Source organism: Lissotriton vulgaris, chromosome 4_1 (assembly GCF_964263255.1).
Source record: "Lissotriton vulgaris chromosome 4_1, aLisVul1.2, whole genome shotgun sequence".
NCBI lineage: Eukaryota > Metazoa > Chordata > Amphibia > Caudata > Salamandridae > Lissotriton > Lissotriton vulgaris.
In genome coordinates, this window is record NC_141691.1 from 2,109,836,083 (window position 1) to 2,109,850,006 (window position 13,924).

General features: G+C 42.8%; 1 protein-coding gene across 1 annotated transcript in view; it reads left to right on the forward strand.

The window, feature by feature from the left end:
* LOC147725140 (chromaffin granule amine transporter-like) overlaps nucleotides 1-2,466 on the forward strand; it is a 353,689-nt gene extending 351,223 nt beyond the window's left edge. The window contains exon 15 of the mRNA XM_086967117.1: nucleotides 2,353-2,466. Coding sequence (XP_086823243.1) covers nucleotides 2,353-2,466 — 114 coding nt within the window. The remainder of the gene's footprint in view (nucleotides 1-2,352) is intronic.
* The last annotated feature ends 11,458 nt before the right edge of the window (nucleotides 2,467-13,924 follow it).

Here is a 13,924-nt window from a genome sequence, read left to right on the forward strand (position 1 = left end):
ACAAAAGCAGAGAGAACATGCCCCATAAGCTATCCTGCATTAATGTTTACTTTGCTTAGAAAAGCATGCCCCCGTAGGATGTCCGCTTTCCACAATTACTTTGCTTAGGTAGGTATAGCAGATCCCTGCATGATGTAGCAGGCAAAGGTATGCCCCCGCAATCACTGATCCCCTTTGTGAAGGCATGGGTCTCTTGTATTATCAGGAGGTTACCCCAGTTGTCATGGTCACACCAGAAATAGCAATTGCCCTTAGGCTCGCAACCCGCTCGTTGGCAATGTAGTGTGCTGCGGCTCAGCCCACAGGACTGAGCATTACCTATTGCTCCTCTGTCCCTTGCAAATGTAAATGTAGAGGTACTTGTATAGCGCACGACTACCCGGAGGCATCTCGGCGCTTGTATGAAGACCGCTGAGGAAACCTTCCTGGCTTTTCCCTGTGAAGTGCCCACTCCTGGGCACCCCCAAGGTGAAACCTGGCATCCTAGCTTTGTTGGGGCCATTGTGGAGATTAAGTAAGCTATTGCCCAGAGTTGCAAAGTGGGACCCATGATTAGAATAGGTCCGACGAAATTTAGCCCAAGACCCACCGAGGCGGGAATTGAACCCTGGTCCCGGGCAAGACTTCTGCATCAGGGTCTTCCGCTCTAACCATTGAGACCCACTTCTGCTTGCGCGCCTTCACACTCCTTCGCTGTGCGGCGAGGCTCCGGCTGGGGTGTAGGCCGCCACCACCACAACCTGCAGGGGCCTCTCCAGTCCTCAGCATCACCTCCTCTCACACCGGCCCGTGCCTCGGACAGCACTCCAGCAGCTGCGAGAGCTTGACGTGGCCCAGGGACGACAAGGGAAGCCCAGGCTAGAGGCTTCTTCGATCTATGGGCTGGGCGGGGACATTTTCACTAACGCTGCACGTGGGAGCTGGGCAGACCCTTCCTAAATGGAGACCTGTTAGATGATCCGTACATGGGGATCCTCCCCTGTCGATCCTCCTCCTGGTAGTCCTCTCGAAGGTATCCCTTGATGCAGCAGGACTGCTTGTTTCTCTTTTCACCGTGAGTGCTCCGGGGAAATCCAGGCCACACCCGAAGACTCTCCCGCTGGTCTTTCGCTGCTCCTGGGGTGTTCTGTGTGGGTATTAATCTATTTATCAATTTTGGACTTGGCACATTCTTGCCCTAAGACACTGAATACACGCAATTCAATGGGTAGGACACTGTTTTCACCCTTTGTCACATTTGGCCTTTTCTGGTATTTCTCAGGACATCTTCGAGAAGCCAATCTTCTTTGCTGAAGCCATTTTTCTAGGCTTGGCTGCCTACATAATATATGCCACCATCTTGATTGAAACTTTCAAGTTTGTTCTAAAGACCTGGGTCCTGATTTACAGAGTTGAAGCAAGGTTGGGCAGCAAGCAAAGTTGTGGCACAGATGTGTGCACTGGGGACAGTAGCACTGTGCCATATTTCCAAAGAAGTGGAGCATTTTTCTGCTGTTTTCAGCAGCCATGCACCAAAATGCATGAATAAATGCAGCTGTGGGCCATAGTGCAAGAGTGTCTGCGCTGTGGGTAGTATAGATTTTGTACAGGAAGGTGCCCATTCATTTTGCAACAATGATGCTCTACTGCAATTTCCTCTTTGCATGTGTGTTGCAGAATGCAGGAGACATGCAAAAAGGAAAACACGTGGAGAAATACAAATATTTCTCCTTGTTACGCCCACCTCTGGGAGACACAGAATTTTCCTGCAAATTTGTGTGTACGATTAATTGTATAAATGGATTTGCATCAAAATTCATGGGTAGATGCACAGGAACTCTCATGCACCACTCACCAAACGTCCCTTTGATGAAAAGTATTGAAAGACTGTGCATTGCGCTGTGTTACGTTACTTTTTGTTACAGAACGACACAAATAGCTGTATGAATGGATTTTGCATCAGGTCTGAGTTAAAAAGTAATGCTAACCGGACACAAAATCTTTGTAAAATGAAGGCCTCAGTGCTTCTAAGGGGGATTTGCTATTTTGTCATTTTCTGACTTCTGTTAAATGTAAGGTAGATGGTTGTTAAGAGGCAGAAATATATAAATATTAGCCAAATAAAACCTTGCCTCTGTACATCTGTAAAGTACTAGCACAAGATATTCCTGGAAACATTTCAGATTAGGTCATGATGAAGTGAGATCATGCCACATTTTCACTTCCCCTGAGTATTATGTGTCCTCTTCCAAATATCTTGGCTGCGAACAAAGGTTTTCCACCCAATAATCAGGGGATTATCTAAATGTTACCCACAATCTCAGTTCCTCAAGGCTCACCTAATGACAATAACTGTAATGTGTTTGCCTGCAGGCCATTTTAAATTCGGAATGTCCAATGGACACCAAATGCTACATGACTCAGAAGACCTTCCGGGAGCTCCCACTGTCAGATTCCAGCGACGAGGAAGAAGCGAGGGAAGAGTAGACTCCATTCGTCCTTCTCTTCCTGCACTGTAACTGATCCTTGTTTGCCAGATAATGCATATGTCATAAAACAACAAATAAACTCTGTTTGTCAACATCATTGGCTCTGAGTGAGTTCTTGAATGATTGCAACCTGCATGGGGACACACCTCATATGATCATCAATGCCTTGTACTTTTACATGCTTTAGAAGTGTCTATCTCTGATTAAGGAATGTCTGCATTTCAGAAAAATATCTCAGACCTCCTGCCTCCTTTCTTCACTTCCATAACCTCAATGGTAATGCAGGAAGCACTGAGGCCACTGTGTACAATGGGCCAAGTTATCTTCAAAGATGGATGGCTACAGGTTCACACCAGGATCATGTACATGTAACTGAGGGATTCTAATCAGAACTGTGGGTGAAGACTGAATCTCATTGGGGGATTACTTACCAGAGTGATGGCAGAAATTACAAAGACTAGTCCTTAAAGGCTCAAGGATTAAATAGCAGTCCAGGGGTTACACAGATCTCATAGGGTGAACCCACTGAGACCAAGCTTTCACCACAAGTCATAAAGCCTTTTGCAATATATATTAGAGACACTGTCTCATATATTACAACTTTCTCCCAAAATGCCTAGATATTCCATACAGGTCTGTCTACTTGCAATGCACAGACAGTCCAAGATTGGGGTTATTAGGAGAGCTATCCCTTGGTTTATCCTAATTTATCCTAATTTTGCACACGAAACCTTAGCAGAACAGACTAACAACCACATCCCATTGTTATTCAAATCTCCTGTGCTCCAGCTATACATAGAAGCTTTATCATTTACACCACACACATCTTACTTACTTAGGCCCTCATTTAGAAAATGGCAGATGCCAGCCATCCTCAAGTCTATCACAGCGGCTTCACTGAAGGCACTACAGGTTTGCTGAGCAGCCATCATGATTCATGTGACTGCTCAGCAAGCTTTTTTTGTTACAAAAAATAAATTCACAAGGTGGAACTTCTTTTTGTTTACCCAACAAAAATTAACCTTGACAGTATGGGAGTCTTTTCCCGTGGCTAGTATTTTATTTCCTTTGGGTACCACTGTTCCCTCTATGGTGGTTCAAAAACATAAACATTAATACCTCAGAGCGTCCGTTCTAAATGTGGCACACAGACTGAGGTACTTATACTAATGGCCAAATGTCCATCTGGCCTTTGGTAAAAGGTTTCTGTCAGTGGAGCCAACCAGAGCACCATCAGCGGAAACATGATGATCCATCCAACTCTGAATGAAGCAGGTGGATAGGGACACTGCCACCTTTGTGGTGTAGTACACTGTCTACCCAATTGTTAAAAATGGCCTAAGTTTAGACACAGCAGAGCTACCTACATGGTGTTAAGGAATAAAGAGTTTAAGCCCTAGAACACCTATCCCTCTTTTTGTACAGTTTTTGCAGGCATGTGCAATTAACATCAATGTAACACCTAAGCATACTCAAATCTTTTAAATGCTTGCCTTAAAGAGCATTTTTCATTCTCACAAAAAAAACAATCTTGCAGGCATCACTGACTACTAACAGCACTGTGTGTGCCTGGGTCTTTCATTCTCAGATCTCAGGGAGATAACAGCATATGTTTAAGCCGTCCAAACCATACAAGCTATGAGGCCTTTTGTTCAGGTTTTGGTGATGTTTGTGGGTACTAGATATTGTCTAAGTTGGGACTGTCAGAACTGGTATTACAGGTCCTTAAGCACTATAAGACTCTGATAGAAATGGGTTTCTGGTGGCTATAAGACTCTGATAGAAATGGGTTTCTGGTGGCTAGGGTATACACCTAAGCCAGGCAGAACCCACCACTCTAGTCAGGGTAAGGGAGTTACACAACCAAGATAGCCCCAGCTCACCCACGTGGTAGCTTGGCAGAGCAGTCAGGCTTATCCCAGAGGGAATATGTAAAGCGTTTGCGCAACATACACACACACACACATACCAGTGACATATACAGTGACAAACTACATACACCACAAAAGACACTCCACACCAGGTTATATAAAATGTTCCCCTATATTGTATATAGAACACATAGACCACAATCACATAAACCATAAATCACTTTGCCAACTAGGCAATTGCCATAACATCACACTTAGTGCAATAAGATAAACCAATATATATTGCACATGTCATCACAACAGCATTGAGAATACACATATTGTGTATATCATACCAGTCAAATATACATCAGGACATAAAATGCAGCAGTTAGGTTAGGAAGGGAAACATTGATCACAAGGTATCACCATAATTCATTGTAGGACATAAATCACCATAAGTCTTTATAAAATTACACACATGCATATTTATAAAATTCCAGGCCACAGGACATTTACACACCTATTATAGATAATACGGTACTCAGAGTGGTTTCCCTGAGATCAACTCCCATACGAGTCCGCCATGGAGGATTCACTCCGACGTGTTGAGCCCCCAGATATATGCATACAACGAAGGGTCGAGGGCAAGCATCATTCCCCCCATTGGCGGGGAGACTTCACTCAATCCCCTCCACCTGGGATGTGGCCAAGGTAGCTGCAACAAGACATGCAGTGTAGCTGCCGAATTTAAATGCGCAAAAGAACCAAAAATGTCCCCAGTGGCAAAATCAATAGGGAGGCCTGGCTGGGTCCCCTGCGGCTGACTTTCACCAAGGCAGCTGCCCGCAACCGCACGGTGCAGCTGCTCACCTCTCTTTGTGCAGCCTTCTCTTTGGCCTTCCGGCGGGTGCTTTTCTTCCCTGGAGCTTCTTTCACACCAGGAGGTGGTCAGGACCACAGACCCCTCCACTCTGGTTTCTCCCAGGCAACGTAACCTCCAAAGGGGGCAGCGCTGGCATTAGCTCATCTCCCTTCAACATGGGTGGGGTTCCTGCAGCAACCTTGTCGATGCAAGGGGCCGCGCTGGAGGAGGCTCTTGCTGAGCGGCTGTGGTCGGTTACCAATGACACCTTGGTGCTTCCTCTCAGCAGAAGTCCATTCCGTGCCATTCGTCATGCTCCTCCTGATCCTTGGTGGCTGTCCCAACCCTGGTTGCCAGGGTATGCATCTCTCATTAGTTAGGGCAGCTTCACAGGGCCTCTCTTCGCTGGTGGGCTGAACAGCAATCAGGTGCTTGTGCTGGCCCTCATGCACAGGGAATGCAGAGGTCAGTCAGCATGAAGGTAGCACTAAGCGATTAGCGCGCACTGTTGGGGGAAGCAAAGTGCTAACCCTGCACTTGTTTGAACAAAGCACCACAACTTAGTTTGAAGCAGAATAAGAGTGCTCAACGCAGGCGGATTTCCCTTGTCAAGAGCGCTCGCTATTGCTTCTCCTTAGGAAAGATCAAAAAGGCCAAATGAAGTGCTCACTACGCACTACATTGAAAGCACACGCTTGTACCCCAAATGAAGCGCTCAACACACGTTTACTTGATAATAGATGAAGAACAGTCTGGTCCTTCTCCTGCACCAAACAGGAGCAGCAACTGCAGGCCATCCCACCCCACACACGTCAGAGTCAGCACCCCTCACACAGCTTTCCCAGCTCTACTTCTACACAGGTTGCTTTTTTCCAGCAATGATCTTTTTTTAAGTTTTTGATTTCCCTGAAGCTTCCAACAGGAGGCAAGCACATACAAGCGCTTGGAGATTGTTCACAAGCAGGATACCACAGCAGGGCAAAAAGAGTCAGTCCCTCTCCTATGCCACAGGCAGAATCAGCAACTGCAGGCCAATCCACCCCTCACACTGAAAAGGCAGCACTCTTCACACAGCTCCTCAGCTCTTCTTCTTGGCAGGGTCCTCTTGTTTGCAGAAGTAATCTAAAGTCCTGGGATGTAAGGTCTCATACTTATACCTCATTTTCTTATTGTTCTATTTGCTTCAGAGTCTCTTAGCTCTGTCCAAACCAGTTCTGTTCTTCCTGGTCGAGCTTGACTACAGGGGGTGGAGAGAGCATTGTGCAAAGGAGACAGCAAAACCCCTCCCACCATTCTCAATGCTGGCCAGGTCTATTCAGCCCAGCAATGAGTCACCCAGGCAAGGCAGGACACAACTCCACCCCCTTGTGATTGTCTAGAGTGAATGCACATTCCTAGGTCCTGTTACCCCAAAACCAGATGGTGAATACACAAACAGGCAGAACAACACAGGATGGTAAAGCAAGAAAATGCCCACTTTCTAAAAGTGGCATTTTGAAACACACAATTTAAAAACACCTTTACCAAAAGGTGTGTTATTAAATTCCGAGTTCAGAGAGCCTAAATGACAAAAACGAAATACACACTATTTCACTATCAGGATATATATATAAAACACACCAGCACATGTCCCACCTTTCACATACACTGTACCCTGCCCATTGAGTGGAACCTTGGGCCTACCTGAGGGGTGCCTTACAAGAAAATGGTAAGTATGGGCCTAGCAAGTGGGTGCACTTTCCAGGTCACCATGGCAGATAAAAACTGCACCAGCAGATACTGCAGTGGCAGGTCTGAGATACATTTACATGGCTACTCATGTGAGTGGCACAACCAGTGCTGTAAGCCCACTAGTAGCATTTGATTTACAGGCCCTGGCGCACTCAGTGCACTTTACTAGGGACTTACCAGTAAATCAAATATGCCAATCATGCATAATCAATCCGAATCACAATTTAAACAGAGAGCATATGCTCTTTAGCACTGATCAGCAGTGGTAAAGTGCCCAGAGTCCTATAGCCAACAAAAAAGGGTAAAAAAAAAATAGGAGGCAAAAGGCAAAATGTTTGGGGATAAACCTGTAAAAAGGGCCAGGTCTAACAGTCCAAAATTACTACCCTCATTACCTTCAAACTATTGGGTCTCCATTGATAGTCAGGGGATGCAGCAAGGCATTCTCCATAAAGTTGTTGAGGCATTGTAACACAATTACTGTACGGCACAAGTAAATATGTTAAATGATTAATATTTGTGGTCAGAACTAGGGGCTTATTTAAAAGTGTGGCAAGCACACCACCCCCACCACATCTACCGTGTTTGCAGAGGTAATTACCTCCACCACCATGGAGGATTACTGCCCACCACATTTACAGGTTTCCATCTGTCTTGTGAAGATCCATGTGCATTCAGTGGAGGTTCTTCCACATCAACTTCTCTGAAGCACTGTACATTTTTTGACCGGCCACCATGTTTCCTGCAGCCATTCAGAAAACGTTTTTGGTTTTCTATAATACAAAATCTCAAAGCAGGAGTTAGATCTAGTAAACCAAAAACACCCTGGGAGATTTCACTCAGGGTATGGAGGTAATTTGTTATGTTTAGGACTGCCAGACTTTACCAGGTGGTCATAAAAAGAAAAAGTACATTACAGCATCTGTCCTTATCAGGGTAGATGGTCTGACATTCCTACACCAATGGGCCCAAGTCTGCAAGGACTCCCAAGCACAAAGCAAGCCACAACTTCCATGCTTGTACCTCATTCTTAAAGCCCACAGTTACCCCCAATCGACCTGTGCAGCAGATGAGGTGCCAAAGTCTTTCAAGTGCTGCCCCAACCTCAACAGTTGTTCATAAATGTAGAAAGTCCAATCAACCAACCTGAACCATGGTCTGCGTGCAACTGAGCACTGCACTTCTCCTTTGTTTCTGTGAATATCTTTACGTTTGCAGAAGAAACGTTTTATTTAGCTTATACCTAAAGTTGTGGTTGCTGTGAGGATGGTTTTTTTTCTAGTTAGTCGGGAGGGTAAATAGACAGAATATCAAGTTTTTTTTCCAACTTGCATTAATATCAGGAGCAAAATATTGGGATACAAAAATATCGACTGTCAGAATTTTGTTGTAAATAATATCGATTCTAAGGTAAGTAATATTGTTTTTAACAAGATCGAACTCATTATCATTCTAAAAGATATTGAAGTCATTATTCTAGTTAGTGTTATGTATTTTAGTATGCATTTTAAATGTATGTGTTCTATTTTTTGTCTAAGTATTGCATTTGTTTTTTAATATATGTATTACATTTTTAGAAGTTATGAATGTTATTTTAGGTAAATTTTGCGTTTTAGTTCCGTAGCGGGTTGTGGGTTTATAGGGAAATAGGATGGGAAGTTATTTAATTATAATAAATGTATTAATATTTTTTTTAGTTTTAATTTTATTTTAATTACATTTTGGTTTTAGTGTTGTTGCGGGTTTATAGGGGGATAGGGTTGAAAGTAATTTAATTGTAATGAATTAATTGTTAATTTTTAATAATTAATATTTATTTATTGATATTCTATATTATTAAATGTGGTAATTATTGTATTATTAATTATTTATTAATTGTCTGTTAATTATTATTAATTAATTGGTAAAATATATTAATTGTGTAATTTTCTGAGGAATGGGTTGTGGGTTGATAGGGGAGTAGGGTGGGAAGTAATTTAATTATAATACATTTTTTTAATATTTTTATTATAACATTTAGTTAATGTTATTTTGTAGTGTTAATTTGCTTATGAATTGTTATTAATTAATTAATTGTTAATGAATTTTGTTAATTGTGTCATGTTTAACAACATTGGTGGTGTCATTTAAAGGGCAATATGGTGAGAGGTAAATTAGGTGGGAGGTAAATTATTTATAATTAATTAAGTATTTGTTAATTAATGCTAATTAATTAATTACAATTAAATTAACTAATTGTGGAATATTTTGGTGTCTGAGTTGCGGGGATTTTTTTTAAAATTAATTTATGATTTGTCTATTGTTATTAATTTATTAATGAGAAATTAGTTATGGAAATTGTGTAAAAACTTTTAAGTGTGTGTTTTGGTGTTTGTTGGGGTAAAGGCTGAAAAGTAATTTAGTTTAAAAAAAATTAATCATTAGTTGACCATTAATATTTATTTATTAAGTGATAAATATTGTTGGTAATTTTTTGTTTTAATTTTGTATGGAGATTTAAGTTCAATAGCTGTAATCTTTGATATCCATTACTTTCCCTACTGTTGCACTTGCTGGAGTGGGAATAGTAAATTATTTCCCTTCGCTATCCAACATTTTCTCTACTGTTGCACTCCCTGGAGTTGGAATAGTAATGTTTACTCCTACGCTATGCAAAACTTTCCCTAACGTTGCATTCATTGGAGTGGGAATAGTGATTTTTACCCCTCCGCTATCCAACACTGTCCCTTATGTTGCACTCCCTGGAGTGAGAATCGTAATTGTTATATCTCCACTGTCCAACACTTTCCCAACTGTTGTACTTTCTAGAGTGGGAATAGTAATCTTTTTCCCTTCGCTATCCAACATTTTCCCTACTGTTGCACTCATTGGAGTGGGAATAGTAAATTATTCCCCTCTGCTATCCAACAATTTCCCTACTGTTGCACTCTCTGGTGTGGGAATAGTAAATTATTCCCCTTCGCTATCCAACACTTTTCCTACTGTTGCACTTAAAGTAGTGTAAAATGTAGTTTAAAAAACGAATAAATATTTTAATAATTTAACTTATAATATATATTTGTTTTGTATTTTTAATGTCACAGGTGTATGTATATTACTACTGGTGGTCGCCAGTAGGTAGTTATAGTTAGGACCTATTTTCCATAGGAAATCTGCAACATTCTATTTGGAATAACTTTAGCGCCGGTTGACGAATCTTCGCGAAATTTTCAAACTTGGTGGGGCGCTCCGGTCCGCTCGTATCCTGAAAGTCTTGGGGTGATTCGTGAAGTGGGGGCTGAGAAAAAAGGGGGTCCCAAAACGTGTTTTCCTCATGCAATTTTCTATAGGTACCGTTCATCGCAGCTGCAGCCCGAACGGCTGAACGGAATTACACCAAATTTGGCAAAGTTGTAGTCCTTGGTTCAGACTCGTGCCTTTTTCTTATATGGTGTAAATATGTTCTGTAGTTTCTGAGAAAATTACAATTAAAAGTACATATATATCCATTGCCTTGTTGGATCCGCGCATCTTGCGCGTATTATAAGCGCACCGTCCTGATCACATGCTGAATGCTGATTGGCTATCAAGTGGCTGTCAACATTCGAAACTAGGAAGTGTTGGCAGCCATTTTGTGCCTCGGTAGAAGCGAGGATCCAGAAATTATTGGAACAAGTGTTCAATATGTATAAAGTGGGCAGGTAAGATATATTTTGACCCTCTAGACATGCTGAGGGGATCCCACAAGGACTCCTAGGGCCTAAAAAAGTTTTTTTCGTTTTTTTGAAAAAACTGAGAAATGTGTGCTGGGTGCATGGATCCGCCAGTAAAAAATATATCAGACAGCATCTTCTCCTATATCAGACCCTACTTGGGCACCACCAAGGCTTGTGCTGCATCTTCTCCTATATCAGACCCTACTTGGGCACCACCAAGGCTTGAGCAGCATCTTCTCATACATCAAACCATACTTGGGCACCACCAAGGCTTGTGCAGCATCTTCTCCTACATCAGACCATACTTGGGCACCACCAAGGCTTGTGCAGCATCTTCTCCTACATCAGATCATACTTCAGCCTGTGTCGCTGCGTCCGAAGAGGTGAACTAAGAATTCAATAGGAGTGGTCTCTAAACAATGTGAAGTGTGGGGGGTTCATTTCAAAGAATGTTTAATGAGAAACATGCAGACTAATTACAATAAGAATTAAACTCTGATTAAAATACAATCACTTTCTTCCAACGCTACACTCCTGTGGTTTACAGGGGGCACCTGTATTCTCCTTTCTTTGTTAATAAAAAGGGGTTTGGAACAGGGGATATCCCAAGAGTGATCATAGACCAGAGCTCACACCACAGCAGCAGGGGGCAGGGATCATTCATGAAACGCAAAGCCAATTCCTTTGGCAGGTGTCATAGGAACAGCCGGACGCGACCGACAATGATCTCTATGAAAATGCATTTACTGTTTTCTGCAGGTTCCTCTATCTAAATAACCCCACAAACCCCATCCATACAGGACCACAGTAACACTTTCAGATTTGTAGACCCCACACATCTCCTTTAAATGCTTCTGGCCCACCTTAGTCACAGATCTAAAGACATCCTCTATGCATCATCAAACTCTAGTTTTCTGATAGATTTCAAGTGGTCCCATATGAATCAAACTCAATCTCCAACTATGAAAAAAAAATGCATTTTCACAACTTTACTATTAAAGAGAGCATGGGGGCAAGTCTTAACACACCTGGGGCCGGAAGGCTTCTGAATGTTTTACTTAGATCGATTTTCAGGCCATGCTAGTCCATAAAGGCACTAATCGTCCAGCTCTAGCGGTGAGGGCTTAGCACAACAGCGCACCAGTCGATTTGGTGATTTTAAGAAAAAATATATATTCAATGAATATTAGTGCTCATCCTTGTGGTCCACCGCACAATAACCACCCTTGCCGATAACTATAGAGAGAAGGAGTGCCATAATTATCAGTCTGTATCACAATCAATTATTGAAATCCTTCTAATAAAAAGTCCTCAGGCAGTAGATTTAATGCAAAGTTATTCTTCTTTATTATAAATCAACAGAAATTCATTTCAAGCTGCTGGACTCATTTCCAGTAGCTGAGCTTTACTCCATAATTTAAATCAGACAGCACATTTTAAGTCAGCCAACATGTTTCATCAGGGGTGAAATAATAAGACAGATACAAAAAACATATCAAAAACTGTTCTTGTTGCATCTTCATAATCACCAAGAATACAGTTTAACCTATCAATTATACATTCTTGTTCAAACGACATCACCTGCCTATATCCATTCTATTATATTCTCTACATCATGATCAGGAAGAAAAAGCATATATATTAGAAAAACATATATATAAACACATTTGCAAAAAAGATTTTTGCATATCTACAAATATCACAATTTCTACGTCACCAAATATACCATGATTCTTGAAAGCACAGAAATATTAAAACAATGAAATAGATCTCATCTTCACATATCTCCAGTGCCCTTCAACTATAGTAGACGTTTATGTGTCCTTTTATAGTATGGGTCAATAGTAAAGGGTAATTTCAATCCAAACTTCACTGGCTACATACCTCCAATATTAACAAAAATGTGCTGTCTTAATACTCTTAATCAATAAGGATGCTAAAGTGTCTAGCAATGATTGAAGGCTGATGTCAGCCCTCAACATCAGGACCACATCACCTGCATCAAGCAGAATAGGCATCGGCCATCTCCTAATTGAGTCATAGCCTGATCTTTGTCAACCAGGTATCTCTCAAAATCATTAATACATACATTAAATATATAAGGTACTAAAACGCACCCCTGTCTAACTCCCCTCCCTATAACAAATGATTTAGTGCATTTGCCAACTGGGCCAAACGTTCCTCAGTCAATGAGTCTGTTGTCTCAAAATGTGGTCTATATATTGATCCACCCCTACATTTGACTTAATTGACCATAGCTTAGTGTGACTGATGCGCTCAACGGCACTGATCAGGTCCATAAAAGCTGAGTGCATCATCCTTTAGTTGGAAGAGATGAGGGGGAGGACAGAAAAACACACCAGGAGAGGGTGGAATGAGATAGTTGTGTTTAAGGCAAGGGGATGGCAGGGAAGGTTAGCAGCGCGGAACCTGGTAAGAGGCTGGACAAGGAGTGAAATAAGAGTCAGCCTGGACAGACAGCCTGGACCTAGTACAGACAGCCTGGACCTAGTACAGACAGCTTGGACCTAGTATAGACAGCTCGACCTAGTACAGACAGCTTGGACCTAGTATAGACAGCTCGACCTAGGACAGGCAGCCTGGACCTAGTACAGACAGCCTCGACCTAGTAAAGACAGCCTGGACCTAGTACAGACAGGCTGGCCCTAGCGCAGACAGCCTGGAGCTAGGACAGACAGCCTGGGCCTACCATAGACAGCCTCGACCTAGCACAGACAGACTGGACCCAGGACAGACAGCCTGGACATGGTAAAGACAGCCTGGACCTAGTACAGACAGCCTGGGCCTAGTACATACAGCCTAGGCCTAGTACAGTCAGCCTGGACAGAGAGCCTGGACCTAGTACAGACAGCCTGGACCTAGGACAGACAGCCTGGACCCAGGACACACAGACAAGATCTATAACAGAAACCCTGGACCTAGGACAGACAGCCTGGAACGAGTACAGACAACCTGGACCTAGGACAGACAGCCTGGGCCTAGTACAGACAGCCTGGGAATAGTACAGACAGCCTGGGAATAGTACAGATAGCCTGGGCCGAGTACAGACAGCCTGGACCTAGGACAGACAGCCTGGACCTAGGACAGACAGCCTGGACCTAGGACAGACAGACTGGACCTAAGACAGCCTGGGCCTAGTACTGACAGCTTGGGCCTACTACAGACTGGCTGGGCCTGGTACAGACAGCTTGGCCTGGTACAGACAGTCAGGGCCTAGTACAGACAGCCTGGACCTCGTACAGACAGGCTGGGCGTAGTACAGACAGCCTGGGACCAGGACAGACAGCCTGGACC